The 20890-nt window shown below is 35.7% G+C and overlaps 1 protein-coding gene and 1 pseudogene across 1 annotated transcript; both read left to right on the plus strand.

Moving 5' to 3' along the window:
• Positions 1 to 4716: 4716 nt before the first annotated feature.
• Positions 4717 to 5651, plus strand: LOC110258893 (annotated as a pseudogene).
• Positions 5652 to 18408: 12757 nt separating this feature from the next.
• Positions 18409 to 19359, plus strand: LOC110258894 (olfactory receptor 9G4-like). Its single transcript, XM_021082138.1, has one exon. It carries the CDS (start codon positions 18421 to 18423, stop codon positions 19357 to 19359), a length of 939 nt encoding a protein of 312 aa, XP_020937797.1. The 5' UTR covers positions 18409 to 18420.
• The last annotated feature ends 1531 nt before the right edge of the window (positions 19360 to 20890 follow it).

Raw genomic sequence — 20890 nt, forward strand, 5'->3', positions numbered from 1 at the left:
GAGACTGTGTTCCAGGGAGGACCTTGGCACTCTTAAAAGCACATAGGCCTGTATCTGTTAAGTCCATGTGCCTAAGGGAGAAGCAACAAGGATTTACTGTATAACAAAGGGAATTATATGCAATATCTTGTAATAACCTATGATGGAATATAATCTGAAAATAAATGAATGCCTAGGGTGTACACCATCAAGTAACTTCAATTTAAAAAAAAAAAGAAAGAAAAAGAGGCATTCCCATTATGGCTTAATTGGTTAAGGACCTGATGTTTGCTCTGTGAGGATGCAGGTTTGATTCCTGGCATTGCTCAGTGGGTTAAGGATTTGGTGTTGTTGCAAGCTGTGGCATAGATTGCAGAGGTAGTCTGGATCTAGTAGTGCTGTGGTTATGTTGTAAGCCTCAGCTGCAGCTCTGATTTGACCCCTAGCCTGGAAACTTCCATATGCCACAGGTGAGGCCATAAATAGAAAAAAAAAAGACAAAAGAATTAAAAAAAGAAAAAAAAGAAAAGAAAAACAAATGGGTAATTATCTCTGCCTCTATTACATGACTTTCTATCCATAACCAATAAAAGTTGCATTTTGAAGCCTACCAATCTTTTGTCAAATGCATGTGAATGGGAGACAAAATAACTTTCAGGATTTTAGAAAGATTATGAAGGATACCACTATTCTGGCTTATGCTGTCTCCTTGAGGAAACTTGGCCTTACTGTTTTTTTCTCTTGAGTTCAAATTTTAAAAAAATGAGTCAGGTATTACTCATCTTTCTCAGAGTAAAAATAGCTACTGTTAGGGATATTTTCAGTTGACACACAGCATAAGTACTTATTGTATATGGCACTGGTATTTTTCTTACTTTCTTAAAAGTGATGAAATGTGGTTTGGAAGCTGTTAAAAGACTTTCCCAAGATTTCAGACCTACCAGAGGGTGGAATCAGGATTTGAACAGGATTTTCCATTTCAATTGTTCAGTTATGAAAGTCTGCCTAAGCCAGTCCCATCTGCACTCAGCTGGGTTGGCATATATGTCTGCGTTTAGCTGTTAGCACAGTGAGGACTGGTTGAAGAACAAACCAACGCACATGTCTGGGGGTCAGCTTGCTGTCATCTGGGGTTGGAAAGAATGCAGCCAGATGTCTCAATATCTAACCAAGTCTTATATACCTGGTGGTGGAAGAATTCCAAAAGTGAGAAGAGAAGCATGCAGCATCTCTTGAGCTCCAGGATAGGCCTCTGCAGTGGTGCTACTTATGTTGCAAATGATTGGCCAAAACAAATCATAAAACTCTCCCAGTTCAAAGGTTAGAATGATAGAATCTACTCTTGATATCAGGAAATCAGTAAAGAATCCCAGTCATTTAAATATATATATTTTGTAGATCATTGATTGGAGGTTAATTTACCACTTTCTCTCTTAAATATTAGAAGCTTGGTACAAAATATAACGGTGACGCATTTCTGATACAATTTTGTTTCACACAGAAGTCAGAATGGTGACTATATGATATGGCCTTTTTCTAGAATGTTCTAAAACTTTCACCAAAATTATTTACTTACCCTTTTAAATATTTTATAGTTTCTTGTAAAAACACAGAGGGCATGCTTTCATTACCATCTAATACCTTGAAAGGGTGTCTTTAAGATTTGTCTAGTATTTTGACGTTAAATTACTATATAAATATACATTATTGATTAGAAGAGAAATTGAGCCTGAGAGTCTTTGAGTCTTGTTTATTAAATAAATTCCCAGTTTATATAAGCCCTAGAAATTTTCTTAAGAAGTTTGAATGCTTCTTTGCTGCCTTTGTCAGCAGGTGATGAAGGATTAAGCGTTTCAGAGAAATTCCAGTTAAAAGGAAACATTTCCTCCATTTCTATCCATTATCTGATCTACAGCCAGTGTAAACATTGAAGATGTAAATCTGATCCTATTACTTTCTCATCATGACAATGTTTCCATTTGTGTTGTTTTAAAGGCCAACACCCTGCTATGGCTTCTAATAAGCTTTGTGAGCTGAGAACTCTTGGGGTCCATTCCACTTCCTCCATCCTATCTTTAGTTACCTTCTTAGTCTCTTAGCTCATCAGCCTCTGTCTCACATGAGGGATCTATGTTCTTTCATCTCATGGAAATGCTCTCTCATCTCCTGCTGTGTAGCACTGAGAACTATGTTTAGTCACTTACAATGGAGCATGATAATGTGAGCAAAAAGAATGTATGCTTGTATGTGTAACTGGGTCTCCATGCTGTACAGTAGAAAAAAAAATAATACATTGGGGAAACAAAAAATTTAAATGTATCATAGAATATTCAATAAAATAAAAGTCTCTGTTAAAAAAGAAGAGATCCATTCTATACTGGCAAGGATTCCAAGATTTTTTTTTACTTTTTTTTTAACCATAATATCATCAATAAGTCACATGTTCTCTGAAGCCACCAGCTACATTTAAATTATAGTTTTGTCCAGATAGATGGCCAGGAGGGGGATTTCTGGATCACATGGCAATTATGCTTTTAGTTTTCTAAGGAATCTCCATGCTGTTTCCCATAGTGGTTGTACCAATTTACATTCCCACCAACAATGTAGAGGAGTCTCTTTTCTCCACACACTCTCCAGCATTTGCTATTTATAGACTTTTCAATGATAGCCATTCTGACTAGTGTGAGATGGTACTTCATTATAGTTTTCATTTGCATTTCTCTAATAATTAGTGAAGCTGAGCATTTTTTCGTGTGCCTACTGGCCATCCGTCTTCTTTGGAGCCATTAGCTACATTTAAAGGATTAGGATAGTTCTCTAAATAACAAGTGGAAAAACTAGACTTTAAGTGAGAAAACTTGGATTTGCATTCCAGTAACAGCAGTGTGTGCAGTTTAGCTCAAAAATAAATGTTTTATCATTTAAGTAAATCATAGCCCTCTGAGTTTTAGTTTTCCCTCACTGTCTCTGGAGGAAAGTCAACTGGCTACTGGAGCGTTAGCTCTAATGCCAGAGTGTTTTATATTATATTCCTTCTTTTAGCTTCTCTCTGAGAGCTCGGGAAAGTCAAGATATAAACCTTGAGGGATTCATGATTTTTCAATATATCTTTGGCACCAAAAATTTGTTTTTTCCTAATATTCAACATCTGCTGTATCAAAAAATACTTTGACTGTATATATATAAATCTCACATCAGCTAAAGAAAAGTGCAGAATAAAAACAGTTAAGAAAATAATTTTTAAAGCTTTCTTTCTTTCTTTCTTTTTTGTCTTTTGTCCTTTTTAGGGCCACACCCTTGTCATATGGAGGTTCCCAGTCTAGGGATTGAATCAGACCTGTAGCTGCCGCCAACGCCACAGCCACAGCACTGCCAGATCCAAGCCATGTCTGTGACCTATAAACCTTTTTTAATAGATAAAGAAATTCAGGTTGTCAGAGGAGTACAGGACTGCCTTAATTAGGGAATGCGAGAGAAATATATTTACTTATAAGAGATGGCTTAATAGAGTTTTGTTTTGTTTTGTTTTTTTGGCTTTTTAAGGGGTGCAGTTATGGCATATGGTAGTTCCCAGGCTACTTGACTAGGGATCAAATCAGAGCTATAGCTGCCAGCCTACGTAACAGCCACAGCAACGTGGAATCAGATCCACATCTGCAACCTATACCGCAGCTCATGGTAGCAACGCCAGAACCCTGACCAACTGAGTGAGGCCAGGCATCAAACCCACATCCTCATGGATGCTAGTATGATTTGTTTGTGCTGTGCCATAATGGGTACACCAAGAGCATGTATTCTTGGTAAAGAAAATTCTGGATTTAAATACCAGCTCTGCTGTTTACCAGTTCTGGGACCTTGAAAATGTTTCCTAAACTATGTGAAGATTATAATGCTTATCTTACAAATTGTGCAAATGATGAAGTGGGTTAATCATAGGATTTAGGATGCTATCTGAACATAATGAGCAATACAAATATTTTTCTATTTGTACTAATAGTTGTGGGAGTATTACAGTGCATTGGTATTTGTGTAACTATTAACACAATGCCTGACATATAAAAAAATTCCCAATAATATATACAGAACACTGAAAATATTTGAGTACTTCCCATGTAACAGATATTTGGATGGATATTTTCCTGAAATATGACCTAAATTCAATCACACCAACTGTCAGAGGTCATCATTTTGCTTAACTGTTGATGAGACAAGGTACTTGCACTTCATCAAACAATTGGTAAATGAAGACCTTAATTCTAAAATCAGATGTTGGATATCTTGTCGTTGCTCAGCAGTTAACGAACCCAACTATTATCCATCAGGACACAGGTTTGATCCCTGGCCTTGCCCAGTGGGTTAAGGATCTGGCGTTGCCATGAGCTGTGGTGTAGGTCACAGATGCTGCTTGAACCTGGCATTGCTGTGGCTATGGCGTAGGCCAGTGCCTATAGCTCTGACTCAACCCCTAGCCTGAGAATCTCCACATGCTGTGGGCATGGCCCTAAAAAGATGCTAAATAAATAAGTAAATAAAATAAAATCAGATCTTGACTGCATTTCCAGTGGGCTTCTCAAGTCACAGACTGAAATTATATCCTTTTTTTAAAAAAAAAAGATAGTAAGGGATTAAGGGGGAAAGTCTCCTAGTCATTGTTGACTTAATTGATACCTCTGTTTATTTCTTTCACCAGAGAAGGCACTAATTTTTTCTGTCTCCTTATCATATCAGATTTTCACCTCTGTGGACATGGATGTTGGAAATCGCACTATCTTGACTGAATTCATCTTAGTGGGCCTCTCGTCAGACCCCCAGTGACAGATGATGTTATTTGGAATATTTCTAACTCTCTATTTGGTCACTTTATCAGGGAACATGACCCTAGTTATTTTAATCTGTATTGATTCCTGCCTCTACACACCTATGTATTTTTCATTGGCAACTTGTCTTTTTTGGATTTCTGGTACACCACTGTGTACACACCCAAAATCCTGGCCAGTTGTGTCTCCGATGATAAGCGCATTTCCATGGCTGGATGTTGAGCCCAGTTGTTCTTTTCCTGTGTTGTAGCCTACACGGAGTGCTATCTCCTAGCAGCCATGGCTTATGACCACCACATGGTCATCTGTAATCCATTGCTTGACTCAAGTTCTATGTCTGATTCTCTCTGTACTGCACTCATTGCTGGCTCCTACATAGGAGGGTTTTTGAATGTCATAGCCCACACTGCCAATACTTTTCGCTTGAGTTTCTGTGGCAAAAATATAATTGACCACTTCTTCTGTGATGCACCACCATTGGTAAAGATGTCTTGTACAGACACCCACGTTTATGAAAAGGTCCTCCTGGGAGTGGTGGGCTTCACTTTCCTCTCCAGCATTCTTGCCATCCTGATCTCCTATTTTAACATCCTTCTGGCTCTTCTGAGGATCCACACAGCCTCAGGAAGATGCAAGGCCTTCCCCACCTGTGATTCACACCTCATCTCGGTCATGCTCTTCTATGGATCTTTGCTCTTCACGTATTCAAGGCCAAGTTCCACCTACTCCTTGGGGAGAGACAAAGTGGCATCTCTCTTCTACACTGTGGTCAACCCTCTCCTCTATAGTGTGAGAAACAAGGATGTCAAAGAAGCCTTCTGGAAAACAACTCAGATCATAAGGTCTCAGAGATGAAGTTCATTTTTTGCAGAATGCTTTCATTGCATTTTCTGAATTAGTGGCTTATAAACATGTTTGTAAACATTGCAATATTTCAAGTAAATGCAATACATTAATCTTAAAAGATGAAACATTGATAAGATCATTTTTATTGTTTATTATATTGTTGTGATTAAATTATTTTAAACTTATGATATTTGGCTCTTTGATGTTCTGTGATACTGTAGTTGTTTCTCAGCAGTACTAGATTTTTATAAGATTTATCTGTTTAATCATCTTCGGAAGGTTGTAGAAGGAGAAAGAGGAATTAGGTCGTTTTTGTGCACATGGTTTGACGTTGACTCTTAGTGAACGAATTTTATTCTATGGGGAAATGATTTGGAATTGCTAAATATCCAGAAATCTAGTCAAGGTTTTATACACATTTAGTTTTAGTAAGGAATTCCCTCCATATTCATTCATAAAGCTCTAGATGAGCATATAGAAAATATCTTTGTAAATGGGTATCTTCCACATCAATTTAATATTAAGCAAAATGTGTAATAGTTATTTAGATGGAAAAGAAACATACATCATTGTAAATCACGGAGAAACAGGTGCCTCTACGATAATGTATTGCCCTGAAAAAGAGGTCTCTTCCAGAGACTCAGTCTGCCATGTTTCCTTAATTCATACACCTCATCTTTTCCATAAAGAAAAATAACATCCAGTGGAACGAACTGCAAAAATGAACCAACAACCATAAGTGCAACTCTATTCTAGACACATTTTTTTTCTACCATAATATTTTAAGTACAGAGAAAATTATAGCTTCATTTTCAGTACATGAAAATGCTTTTTATTTTTATTTTTTGACAGTCTTTACACCATGGAAAACAAAGGACTATTAGTTACATATGATGAATGAGTGGCTTGTGCCATGAAGTTAGAACTTTGTTATTAAATGCTTATAGCTATTGTTGCAATGAGTACATGTATAAGATGCATTTATATTAAAAATGTAAAATGGATAACTGTAACCACTTCACCATTTGTACTAGCTCTGACATTTCTGATTTCTTTTCATATGCATTCATTAAATAGCATGTCATTGCCCTCTCTGTTTTCATCACAATATTTCTAATATTCCTTATATTTCCATTTACACAGAATTTCTGTATGTATTGGACAAGAAAGAGAAAGGATGTATTCCTCAAATATCCAAATTCAATATAACATTTTCTGTATATTCCCATAAATCTCATTAGGTAGGGAAAATCAGTGGATCAACATAGGGGAATAATAAGGTCATTTAAGCCCTTGGGATCCCAGATATAATAAATACACTTCTATTTTGCATTTAATGTGAATGCTACTTTTTAAAAACTATATTAATATTAAATTGAATCTACATTTTATAGTGAAGATTATATGCTGGTCAATAAATCAAAATGCCAATTAATTTTTTTTCAAACAGGTGTTTTTTTAATTTTTTAACTTGTTTTTTAATATTTTTTTGTCTTTTTGTCTTTTTAGGGCTGCACCCATGGCAGACAAAGTAATGCCATTTGCAGCAACATGGATGGAACTAGAGACTCTCATATTAAGTGAAATAAGTCAGAAAGAGAAAGAAAAATATCATGTGATATCACCTGTATCTAGAATCTAATATGTGGCACAAATGAACCTACTACAGAAAAGAAACAAACTCATGGACAGGAGAAAAGACTTTCTGTTGCCAAGAAGGAAGGAGAGGTAGTGGGAGGGACTGGGAGTTTTGGGGTTAGTAGATACAAACTGTCGCATTTGGAGTGGATAAGCAATGAGATCCCTCTGTATAGCACAGAGAACTATATCTAATCACTTGTAATGGAACATGATGGAGGGTAATGTGGAAAAAATAGAAGGTATATAAATGTATAACTGGATCACTTTGCTGTATGGAAGAAAATGACAGACCACTTTACATCAACTACAATAAAAAATAAAAATAAACTAGCAAATATCTCATGATTTCAATATGGAAAAAAAATCATATTGTGACTTAGACCAACTAAGGGAGCCAATTTTAATTAAATACTCCTCATTATTTTCATATCCTAATTAATATATCATCCCCATATTCCAAAAGAACTGTAATTGTGTCTTTAGAGAGTGAAGTACATATTTCTGGGCTACTGGGTTGAAGGAATCCCAAAGGGCTGTTGAGGAATACATGTATAGGGTCTAATAGAGCATGCCAAATTATCAAAGGAGGGGGAAAAGAGTATCACTTCCAGGAGTGTCCTTCTTTATCCAGGGTAAGCAACTGGGATCAGGGGCAGTGAAGTGGTTTGTCCTATCTCTGACCTCAGCTGAAACAAGAGAGATACAGATTCTGTCCTGTGCTAAACACACACAGAGACACAGACACACACACACACACACTCTCCATCTTCTAAATAGAATTCCATATGTGTAACTCTGATCTAGAATTCAAGTTCAGTCTAGTAGTTATGCTGGATTATCATATATTAACTGTTATCCTGGTGAAAACAAGAGGACCAAAAAGGTGACACACTTTTTGATGCTAGTGCTTCTAGTAGATGTGCAATCCATATTGCTAGTGTGATATTTTCACTCCTTGCTACTCATTTTCAGGTGCTGGATGGATGTTGAAGCGGGGCCAGCAGAGAAAGAAAGTAGGTTGATTCCTGGTTTGTGGCTGGAGAAACTAGAAGAATCAAATTTATTACCTAATTTTAGAAATGAGCATATAGATCAACATGTGGGGCTGAAGATTAGGAATTCAGGTATAAGCATGTGAAGTTCAAAGTATTTAGTACTCATCTCTTATGATTATAGAATGTTAGCACTGGAAAGGAACTTAGTCTTTTAGTATTAGAATTTTCATTAAGAATCATAACCAAAAAACCTATGGATAGATTTATGGGGATTTGTGAACTCGAATTTTGTTTGTTTAAACATATGTGCAGCTATGACTGTTGGAGAGAAGGTGCATTGCCTTTGTTTAGTTATTGAAGAGATCCAGCATTCCACAAATTGAAGAGCAATGACTCATTTTCTTGATGAAGAAATTAATGAGTGTGCACAAGCTCATTGGTTGATTTTTGTTGAAACAAGTGTGACAGTGCAAATCTTGTTGTTAAAATAAGACTATATTTTCTCTCTTGCTTAAGCCAAGAGGATGGTAATGTCTGATGTCGCCAAAGATATATGCATATATAAAGGTTGTTGATTTTCTCTGCATGCTGTCTTGCTGCAGGTGAGGTTATCTATCCTTATCTTTGTGATTGATTCTCTAAGTGTTAACAGATTGGAATCACAGAAGGTTCCTGAAAAAGGCTCAACCAAATTGTTCATATGGGTAACCTTGTGTTCCAGACCATACAGGTGACTCTCTTATAACCACACAAGTGTTATGGCAATCATATCTCAATTAAACTCAGACACATACACACACACACACAGAGAAAGTAATTAGTGTCAGGCTCTGTCCCTATGACAGGACTCCTCAATCCCAGACCAGTGGACTTTGCACTCCGTTGTTCAATTGCATGTGAAAGTAACAAAAATATTAACCTTCAAGGTTTTAGGAAGAAATTCTGAAGGATAGTACCATTCTGGCTTAAACCATCTTCTGGGAAAAAAAACATGGTTTTGTTTGCATATTTTTTTCTCATGCTCAGCTTTTATAATAAGTCAGGTATTATTCATTTTTCTCAGAATAAAAATAGCTTCCATTAGTTAGCTATATTTTCTGGTGACACACTGAGATATGCATCTTATGTACATAGCACTGATTTTTATTTTTACTTTTCTAATTGTGGAGGAATGAGGAGTGGAGGCTAAAAAAATTGCAGAGTTACCAATGGATGGAATCAGCATTTGTGCTGTCATCTCAATTGTGCAGTTATACAAGACTGTCTATGCCAGTCCTGTTTGCTTCCAGTTGGTCTGGCTCATATGTCTGTGTTTAGCCATTAGCTCAGGTGGGGTTTGGATGATGAAGAATGGACCCACTCACATGTTTGGGGTCTAGCTTGCTGTCAGCTGAGGTCACAAAGAGAATGCAGCCAGATATCTTATTATCCAGCAAGCTGACCCAAGTTTATTTACATGGCAGTGGTAGGATTTCAAAAATAAGAAAGGAAACATGCAAAGCTTCTCGAGGTTCAGGCTTGGCATCTACAGGATGATGCCTATGCTGCTATAAACTATTTGCCCAAACAAAATACATGGCCATCACAGACATCAAAGGTAGAAAAACAGAATTTACTTTTGAAATCAGGAAATCAATTAAAAGTTCTTTTTTTTTTCTTTTGCAATATATCACATAGATCTTTGGTTTGTTGTTTAGTTTTGCCCTCTTTCTCTTTTAAATGTTGGAGTTGTTACAAAATATCATGTGGTGGATTTCCAACACAATTCTGTTTCATACAAAAGTCAGAATGATGACTATCTGTCTTTTAATAAAATGTTCTAAAGCTTTTGTTAAATTTATTTATTTACTTTTCCCAAGATTTTGTAGCTTTCAGTTTAAAAGTACAGAAGGAATGATTTTGTTACCAAACAGTACTTTGAGAGGATCTTGTCTTTAAAGATTTCTTGTATCCTGGGTTTAAATTAGTTTATAAATACACATTCCTGGTTAGAGATTAAACTGAGATTCTTTGGGTCATGTCTGTCAGGGTAAGGTCTCAGTTTATACAATTCCTAGTAATTTTTTCAAGAGGTTTGAATACCTCTTTCCTGCCTTTCTCAGAGAATTGACCTCAACCTTGAGCAAATAGTTGATTGGGGATTTCAGAGATTTCTCTTAAAAGGGAGATTTTGCTCCTTTTCAATCCATTCTGTGAGCCATAGCCAGGGTGAACCTTAAAAATGTAAACATGGTTATGTTACCTCCTCATAATGGAAGTGTTTCCATTTGTGTTGGTTTAAAGACCGAAATCCTTACTATGGCTTCCACTAAGCTTTGTGAGCTGATAACTCTTGTGGCTCATCCATTGGCACCTTCTTCCATCTCATCTTTAGTTAACTTCTCAGCCTCTTTGCTCACCAGACTCTCACTCATGTGAGGGATACATGTTCTCCTTTGTAATTCATTTTTAAAAATTTTGATTTTATTGGACTACAGTTGATTTACCATGTAGCATTAGTTGCAGGTGTTCAGCAGAGCGAATCAGTCATACATATAAATATATCCATTCTTTCTTCCTATATAGGATATTACAAACTATTGAGTAGATTTTCTTGAACTGTACAGTAGGTTCCTGTTAATCACCTGTTTTAAGCAGCCGTGTGTGTATGTTACTCCCATCCTCCCAATTCCTCCCTTCCATCCATGGTTTCCCCTGTGGTAACCAATATATTGGTTTTGAAATCTGTGAGTTTGTTTTTGTTTTATAAATAAGTTCTTTTGTATCTTTTCTTAAGACTCCACATATAAGAAATATGATATATGTCTTTATCTGTCGGACTTACTTCACTTAGTGTAATAATTTCTAAGTCCATCCATGTTGCAGCAAATAGCATTATTTCATTCTTTTTGTGGCCGAATAATATTCCTTCATATTTAGGTACAAAATCTTCTTCTTCCATTCCTCTGTTGATAGACATTTCAGTTGCTTCCATGTCTTGGATGTTGTAAATAGTAGTGCAATGACATTGGGGCGCATGTATCTTTTCAAATTGTGGTTTCCTCTGATGATTTATGTTCTTTCTTTTCATGGAAATGCTCTCCTGTTTCTGGTTCCCTCTTCAATAGGCTGGCATTTGGACTCACTTTTCAGGGTCATTTAAATATTTCATCTTCTGAGAAGACTGAGCTTAGCACAAAATTTATTTTTTTCTGTTATTTGCTTCTTTGGGTGGAAGTAGTATAACAGTAGTAAATAGCTCTATTCAGATATTTCCATCTCCCAATTATATTTTATTAAAGAGAACTTAATAAGTCATATATATATTTCCCAGTGCAGAGAAGTGATAACACAGCACAGAAAGTTTGTAATAGATATTGAGATGATAATGCATTATTTTGTAGGTTATAAATATAATACCCATACATTTCTGTCAAGATAATTTATTCAAACTTGAGTAGATATAGAAGAAAAATATAAGTGTAGAAATGAATAAGAACACAGGAGTAGACCTGAGAAGATCCCAGGATATGTGAGGTTAATCTTGGAAAATCAATTGCCTGAGTAATTTACTTTGTTGAAGCTCAATAATTGAAGAGTCATGGTGAGAAAGGGCTTATGAAGGTAAATTAAAGCTGACTTATGAAACTGGGTGTATGAATGATCTTTTGTTCTTTGCGTGCTAATAAGAAGAGATCCATTATATAGTAATAGCTGGAGTAGTAGAATTGTCTTCAAGGCTTCAAGCTGCTTTTACCACATGCCATCCATGGAGTCACAATCTATCTTAATATCATGGGCTGCATGAGAAAAATTCAGACATCCATACCTTACCTCCTAGCAAGTGGAAGCACTAGACCTCCAGGTAAAAGAATCAGGTTTGCATTCTAGCTGCAACACTGACTCTGAATTGGCTCCAAAGTAAATGTTTTAAACATCAGAGTAAATCACAGTCCTCTGTGGGTTTTGGCTTTCTCCCACTGCCTTTTTAGCTAGGAGGACATCAGCTCTCAAGCTACTGGGGCCTCAGTCCTAACTCTGTAATGTTTTGAATTAAATATCTCATTTTAGCTTCTCTCTGAGAGCTTTGGAGCTTTGAAACATCAACTTAGAAATATTCATGCTTTCTCAATGAACCCTTGACAGCAAAGTTGGGTTCTTTCTAATGGTCTTAGGCCACCTTATAAAAATGCAACAAATACATATATAAATTTCATGTCACCTGGAAGAAAATGGACAACAAAGCATTCTTTAAAAACAATTAAAAAATATTTTATTAGATAAGGAAATCAGGTTCTCATGGGCCACAGTATTGCTTTAGCTTGAGCAGGAAAGAAAACAGTTCATCTATAAAAGACATAAATGGTTTAACAGTTGAGAGTATATGCTCTTGATAAAGAGAATTCTGGGATCAAACACCAACTGTCCTGTTGGCCAGTTCTGTAACCTTGGAAATGTTTTTAAAATACATGATGATCATGTATAGAGTTGTGGAAAGGATTAAGTGAGTTAAGATTAGGGCTTAGACTATTAACTGGTATATAGTTTGTTTCTCTATTAATATATGCATGCATGTATGCATGTATATATGTAATTTACATGTATTTTATATATTTATATTCATATATATGTATAAATTTTCTAGTTGTACTAATAGTAGCAAGAATAGTAAAATATACTGCTATTTGTATAACTATCAGAAAGAGAAAATGCCTAATGTGTGTTCTTCAGGATATATGAAAGTATTTATTTCATATATATACTTCACTATGTTCCAAACTGTGATGGTGTTTTCATGTATACCTCCTTTTTTTTAATTTTTATATTTTAATTGAAGTATAATTTACCAACAACCCTGTTATTTGCAGATAGACATCATAGGCATTTAATATTTCTATATATCACAAAATGATCACCGTTATAAGTCCAGTTATCATCTGCCACTGTACAAACTTATTACAATATTGTTGACTGTATTTACCATGCTTTATATTCCTTACATTGCTATGACATTTATTTTGTACCTGGAAGTTTGTTTCTCACCTGTTTTACTCATCCCACTACCCAGACATCTTCCCTCTGGCAAGCACCTGTTTGTTCTCTGTATCTATAAGTTTGTTTCTTTTTTCTGTTTTCTTTTTCTTTTTGGCTTTTTAGGGTTGCACCCGTGGCATATGGAGGTTCCCAGGCTAGGGGTTGAATTGGAGCTGTAGCCACTGACCTATGCCACAGCTATATGAGATCTGAACTGCGACTGTGACCTACACTACAGCTAATGGCAACATTGGATCCTTAACCCACTGAGCAAGTCAGGCACTGAAACTGCAACCTTGTTGGATTTGTTTCTGCTGCACCATGATGGGAACTCCTGTTTCTGTTTTCTTTTGTTTGTTCATGTTTTATTAGATTTCACAATTAAGCAAGATCACATAGTATTTGTCTTTCTCTGACTCACCCTCTAGATCCATTCATGTTATTGCAAATAGTAGATTTTCATTATTTTTAATGGCCAAATAATATGGCATTGTTTCTATGTGTACCACATCTCCTTTATCCATTTATCTATTAGTTGCTTACTTCCATATCTTGGCTACTGTAAATAATACTGCATAAACAGTGGGGTGCATACCTTTTTGAATTAGTGTTTTTGAGATAATTACCCAAGAATATAATTGCTGGATCATATGGTAGTTCTATTTTTACTTTTTTGATAAACATTCATACTCTTTTCCATAGTGAGTGTACCAATGTATATTTCCACCAGTTAGTACACAAGAGCTCCCTTTTCTCCACATCTTTAGCCAAACTTGTTATTTGTTGTCTTTTTGATAATAGCCATTCTGAGAGTCTGAGCTGATATCCATTGTGGTTTTGATTTACATTTCCAAGTGATTAATAATGTTGAATATCTTTTTATGTATCTGTTGGCCATCTGTATGTTTTCTTCGGAAAAATATCTACTCAGGTCCTCTGCTCATTTTATTTTCCTTTTCGGCTACACCCACATCGTATGGAAGTCCATGGGCCTGAGATTGAATCTGACCTGGAGCTGAGACCTACATCGCAGCTATGGAAAACAATGATTCTTAACCCATTGCACCAGGCCAGGGATCGAACTGGTAACTCTACAGAGACAAGCTGGATCATAAACCCATTGTGCCACAGGGGGAGGACCACTCTGCTTTTTTTAAAAATTGGGTTGTTTGGAGGTTTTTTGATGTCAAATTGTATAAACTCTTTTATATTTGTGGATATTAATTACTTATCAGATATATTATTTGCAAGTATTCTCTCCATTCAGTAGATTGCCTTTTGGTTGGTAGTATCCTTCACTAGGCAAAATCTTTTAGTTTGACGTGCCCCCCCCTTTTTTTGTCTTTTGAGGGCCGCACCCATGGCATATGGAGGGTCCCAGGCTAGGGGTCTAATCAGAGCTGTTGCCACTGGCCTGTGCCAGAGCCACAGCAATGCTGTGACTTAAACCTCAGCTCATAGCAATGCCGGATCCTTAACCCACTGAGTGAGACTAGGAATAGAACCCACAACCTCATGGTTCCTAGTTGGATTCATTTCTGCTGCACCACAACAGCAACTCCTGATGTCCCATTTTAAAATTTCTGTTTTCATTTCTTTTTTCTGAAGAGATAGATCTTAAAATCTATTACTAAGACTGATGACAAAGAGTATACTGCATATGTTTCCTTCTAGAAATTTTCTGGTTTCAGGTCTTAAGTTTAGGTGTATTCCGTTTTTAGGGTTTTTTGTTGTTTGTTTTTGTTGTTGTTTTATATGGTAAAGAAAGTTGTCCAGATTGATTCTTTTGATTGTACCTGTCTAGTTTTCCAAACACCATTTATTTCAGAGGCTGTCTTTCCTGACATGTATATTCTTGCTTGTCTGTTGTATATTAATTGAACATGTAAGTGTGGGCATATTTTCTAGACTTTTTATGCTGTTCTGCTGATATATGTGTCTACTTTTGTGCCAGTATCATATAGTTTTGATTACCATTGCTTTTTGGTATAGTTTCTAATCAGGAAGCATGATAACTCCAGCTTTTCTCCAGTTTTCTTTCTCTAGCACCTTTGGGACACTTCAGAACCTTTTATATGTGTTTCCATATACATTTTAGAATTATTTGTTCTAGTCTTGTGAAAAATGCCATTGATACTTTGAGACAGATTGAACTGAATCTGTAGATTACCTTGATTTGTATGGCCACTTGAATAATATTAATTTTTCCAGTCCATGAGCATGGCATATATTTCCATTTGTTTCCATTGTCTTCAATTTATTTTATCAACATCGTGTAGTTGTCTGAGTAAAGGTCTTTTGTAATTCCCTTGGTTAGATTTGTTCCTAGGTATTTTATTGTTTTTGATGCAATTGTAACTGGGACTATTTTCTTAAATTCTCTTTCTGATAATCTGTGTGTAGAAACACAACAGATGTCTGTATATGCATTTATTTATTAGATTTAATAGTATTTTTTGGTGGAGTCTTTAGTGATTTCTACATATAGTGTTTCTTATATTGTGAGAGTTTTACTTCTTCCCATTCTATTTGGATGCCTTTTATTTCTTTTTCTTGTCTGATTGCTGAGACGAGGACTTCCAATATTATTTTAAAGTTAGGTGGCAAGACTGAGCATCTTTGTCTCGTTCCAGGTCATAGAGGAAAAACTTCACTATTTTCACCATTTAGTATCATGTTAATATATTGTTTAATTGTGGTTGCTAAAATTTTGTTGAAGAATTTTTGCATTTATGTTCACTAAGCATACAGGGGTGTATTTTTTTTTTTTTTTTGGTGGTGTCTTTGGTTGGTAGCAGTGTATTGCTGGCCTCCTAGAATAAGCTTCAAAGTGTTCCCTCCTCTTCAATTTCAGGGAATAATTTGAGAAAGATAGATGTTACCTCTTTAAATATTTGGTAGAATTTCTCTGTGAAGCCATATGGCCCTGGACTTATTTCCTGTGAGTTTTTCTTTGCTGATTCAATTTCATTACCAATAATGAGTCTGTTCATATTTTCTATTCCTTCCTGACTTGATCTTGGAAGATTGCTTTTTCTAGGAATGTATCCATTTCATGTAGATTTTAAAATTTTTTGGCATGTAGATGTTCACAATATTCTCTTATGATTGCTTGTATTTCTGTGCTATAGGTTGTAACTTTTTCATTTTGAATTTTTCTTATTTCAACACTCTCTCTTTGTTCCTGATGAGTGAGGTTAAAAATTTCTCAATTTTGTTTATCTTTTCAAAAGAAGAGTTTTTAGTTTCAGTAATTTTTTTCTATTGTCTTTTTTAGGCTTCACTTTTCTTATTTCTGCCCTGTTCTTTATTGTATCCTTCCTTCTACTCAGTTTGGGTTTGGTTTATTCTTTTTCTAGTTTCTTTATGTGTATTGGCAAGTTGTTTATTTGAGATTTTAGCAACACAATGTCTTTTGAATTAATAATATACCCCATTTATATTTAAAGTAGGTATTCCTATGTATGTTCTCATTGCCATTTTATTAATTGCTGTGGAATTGTTTTTGTAGTGGTCTTTTTTATTTCTCGCTTCTTCTTTTGCTCTCTTGTGATTTGATGACTATCTTTAGTTTTATGTTTTGATTCTCTTCTTTTTTTGTGTGTGTATGTCTACTCTAGGTTTTGGTTTGTGATTACCACGAGGTTTATATATATTATGTATACATGATATATGTCATTAACTATTAGTAATTGTTTTTAGTAAATAATCTCTTAAATTTGAATGTATTCTAATAACGCTACAGTTGTACCTCTTCACCCTTTCACATTTAATATTTTTGACATTATATTTTACAACTTTTGCTCGATATATTCCTTAGCCATTTACTGTGGCTAGAGATAATAATCTACTATCTTTCTGCCTTTACTAAATGAGTACCCTTTTAGTAGAATGTGCTCCCTAAAATGGATTCAGAGAATATGAGATTTTGCAGATGTCTTTTAGGAGTGGAGTGTCTGTTATGTACAGTTTTCTGGTTCTCCCAAATGTACACCCACCTGGTTTTTGAAGCCAGATGTCCTGGGGGGACTTCATCTTTTCAAGCAGGACCCCCAGCTTAGGGAGCACTATGTGGGACTTGGACCCCACGTTCCTTGAGGAGAAACTTTGCAATTTTGATTATCCTCCTCCTCATGGTCACCTACTTGAGGGTGTGTGTTTGACACTATCACATCGTTACCCTCCTATCCACCTCATAGTTATTTCTTCTTAAGATGCTCAGTTGTGGAAAATCTTTTCTTCTCATCTTGGTGCTATTCTCATCCATAGTTTTTCTTTCAATATTTATAATTTAGGTATGTGCATGGGAGGAGTTGAGCTCAGGGTTTTTCTACTCCACCACCTTGGTCATTCTCCAGCCATACTCAGAAGCTGACATCACCGGTTAAAGGCATTTTATCTTTTCTTCGTTGGTGGTAATTGTTAGAAATTTCCCTGTAAAATGATGCTCTATTGTTTCCCACTAGTTAATATGTTATATTTTTATTTTCATTCTCTCAATAGTTTCTAAGATTGTTTAAATTTTTCTTTAGCTTTTAGCTCACTTCAGAAGGGTATTATTTATTTGTCAAATATTTGGGAATTTTCCAGAGATCTTTCAATTACTGGGTTCTAATATAATTACATTGAAGTCAGAGAATATACTTTCTGTGACTTGAAATATTTGAAATTTATTGAGACTTTTTACAGCTGCAAATATAGTCTGTTGGTGTTCAGATTGTTGTCATTGATACTTGCTCTGTAAATAGTAGCAATTTCAGTTGTAACTATGGGAGAAGGTAGGCTCAGTGTCTTCCATTTCTGCCATACTGGACACACCTCTCAAGTGTATTTTCTTTAATCTATCAGACAACCTGTAGAGGATCACGGTTTTTCTCACCCATTTGGTAGGAATGAGGGTCTTTTGCTACATTAAGCAATTAATTGAAAGCTCTATATTCAACATGAGGTTCTAACTCCAAGTCCAGTGTTTCCCAAGTCTCAGTGAAGTTCTATCATTCTAGAGAGTAGGACAAAAGTCCACAAGCCTCCTAGCAATTGCTGATTTAATTGTTGCTTAATTTCTTTCAATAAAACATTATTAAGAGATTTTTCCCCCTCATATTTATTAGGCTTTCTACTCTGTGGACATGGAAGTTGGAAATCATACCATCCTGACAGAATTCATCCTAGTGGGCCTCTCTACAGATCCCAAGTGGAGGTTGATACTATTTGGAATATTTCTGGTGTTCTATTTGCTCACCTTATCAGGGAATATGGCCCTTGTTATCTTAATCTATATTGATTCTTACCTACATACACCTATGTATTTTTTCATCGGCAATCTGTCTTTCCTAGATTTCTGGTACACCTCTGTGTATACCCCTAAAATCCTGGCCAGTTGTGTCTCAGAAGATAAGCGCATGTCCCTGGCTGGATGTGGTGCCCAGTTTTTCTTTTCCTGTGCTGTAACCTACACTGAGTGCTATCTCCTAGCAGCCATGGCCTATGACCGCCACATGGCAATTTGCAACCCTTTACTTTATTCAAGTACCATGTCCAGTTCTCTCTGTACTAGACTTGTTGCTGGCTCCTACATAGGAGGGTTCTTGAATGCCATAGCCCATACTGCCAACACTTTTCGCCTGAGTTTTTGTGGCAAAAATATCATTGACCACTATTTCTGTGATGTTCCACCATTGGTAAAAATGTCTTGTACAGACACCCACGTTTATGAAAAGGTCCTCCTGGGTCTGGTTGGTTTCACGGTCCTCTCCAATATTCTTACCATTCTGATTTCCTATTTCAACATTCTTCTGGCTATTCTGAGGATCCGCACAGCCTCAGGAAGACACAAGGCCTTCTCCACCTGTGCTTCACACCTCATCTCAGTGATGCTCTTCTATGGGTCCTTGCTCTTCACATATTCAAGGCCAAGTTCTGCCTATTTCCTGGGGAGAGACAAAGTGGCATCTCTCTTCTACACTGTGGTCAACCCATTGCTCAACCCTCTCATCTATAGTGTGAGAAATAAAGATGTCAAAAAGGCCTTCTGGAAAACAACTCACACCATAAGACTTCAGAGATGAAGGCTACCTTTTTTGCAGAATGCTTTCATTGCATTTTCTGAATTAGTGGCTTATAAACATGTTTGTAACATTGCAACCTTTCAAGTAAACACAACATATTGTACATAATGAAAACTTGATCAAACCATTTTTATTGTTTATCAATACTTTTTGGGATTAAACTATTTTAAACCTATAATATTGGGTTGTTTGATATTCTACAATATTGTATTTTACTACATTGCAGTATGAGGTTTTCATAAAACTTATTTGCTTGTTTTTTTTGGGAGGTCTTTAAAAAGAAAAAGTGGATTTGGATGGCTTTCATGTACATGGTTTGGCTTTGTCTCTTGCTGAGCAAACTTGATTAATTGAGAAATAATATTTAGAATTGTTAAGCTCCTGGAAATCTACTCAAAACTTGACAGCTATTTATTTTTAGTAAGTCATTCTGTCAAACTCCTTCATAAAGCTCTAATTGAGTACATTATTTCTTTGGAAACGTTGTGTCTTCTACAGTAATGTAATATTATGCAAACTGTTTTAAGTTTTTTAGATTATGAAAAAAAACCTTTTTATATCTATAGTTAAATATGTGACTTCAGGATTGCATATCACCTTAAAAGAGTGATCACTTAATGTAGAATGTAGAGTCTGCCATGCCAGCCCTTGGTCACACACTATTTATTTCTCAGGTAGGAAAATATCATCAGGTGGTACAAACTGACACAAACAAACCAACAAACTAAAGCCCCATCATATTCTAGATTAAATTCTTGTTCTCACTCCTATAGATATGCATAGATGATTTTAACCACCAAGAATCTTACAGTTCCATATGTAAAACATGGCAAGTTTAATTCATCTTTTTCATAACGTGTGTGTAATGTACAGTTCTTTTTGAAAATTGGATCTGCATGCCATTTATAGTAATTTAAATCATTGTAAGGAATGACAAGCTTCATTTCTTTTGGAAGAGTATGGATTCATCTATATTCATGACAAAGGTAGTCGACATTTAGTCTCCAGATATTTACTTTTATTGCTTATAATCTGATGTTGACTCTCAAAAATACTTTCATGACTATAAACATAGTTTATAGAAACTGTAAACTATAAAATTGCAGATAATGTTGTTTTTGAAAACTATAAAGTAATTTGTCCCTGAATGTCTGTTTTCATTTCCACTTATATGCATAAATGATAGCTTGAGAAGTGCAAAAAAGAAACTATGATTCTTATCTGGAGTTGTAAGCATCTGACAAGTTATTAAATCACACCCTTATCCTGACCTTTTTTTTTTTTTTCCAATTTTTGGTATTTGCATCAAGTAGTTTATGTTTTACCTTGAAAAAGAGAGTAAGACCAAATCAGACTTCCACCCCCAATGTGAATTTGCCTGACAAACAAAAGGTAATTTCTTGGTAGCATCCACGTCTGGATATTATCCTAAATTTGAGCATGTCCTGGTATTGGCTCAAACTTTCTGATTGATTGATCTGTTCCTCTCCCCATACACAGTATAGTCACAAAAGTAGCTTTTAAAATATTT

Source organism: Sus scrofa, unplaced genomic scaffold, assembly GCF_000003025.6.
Source record: "Sus scrofa isolate TJ Tabasco breed Duroc unplaced genomic scaffold, Sscrofa11.1 Contig53, whole genome shotgun sequence".
NCBI classification, from domain to species: Eukaryota; Metazoa; Chordata; class Mammalia; order Artiodactyla; family Suidae; genus Sus; species Sus scrofa.

Excerpts from the sequence above, each read along its gene's own strand:
- LOC110258894 (XM_021082138.1), top strand. The coding sequence starts at position 18,421 with ATGGAAGTTGGAAATCATACCATCCTGACAGAATTCATCCTAGTGGGC.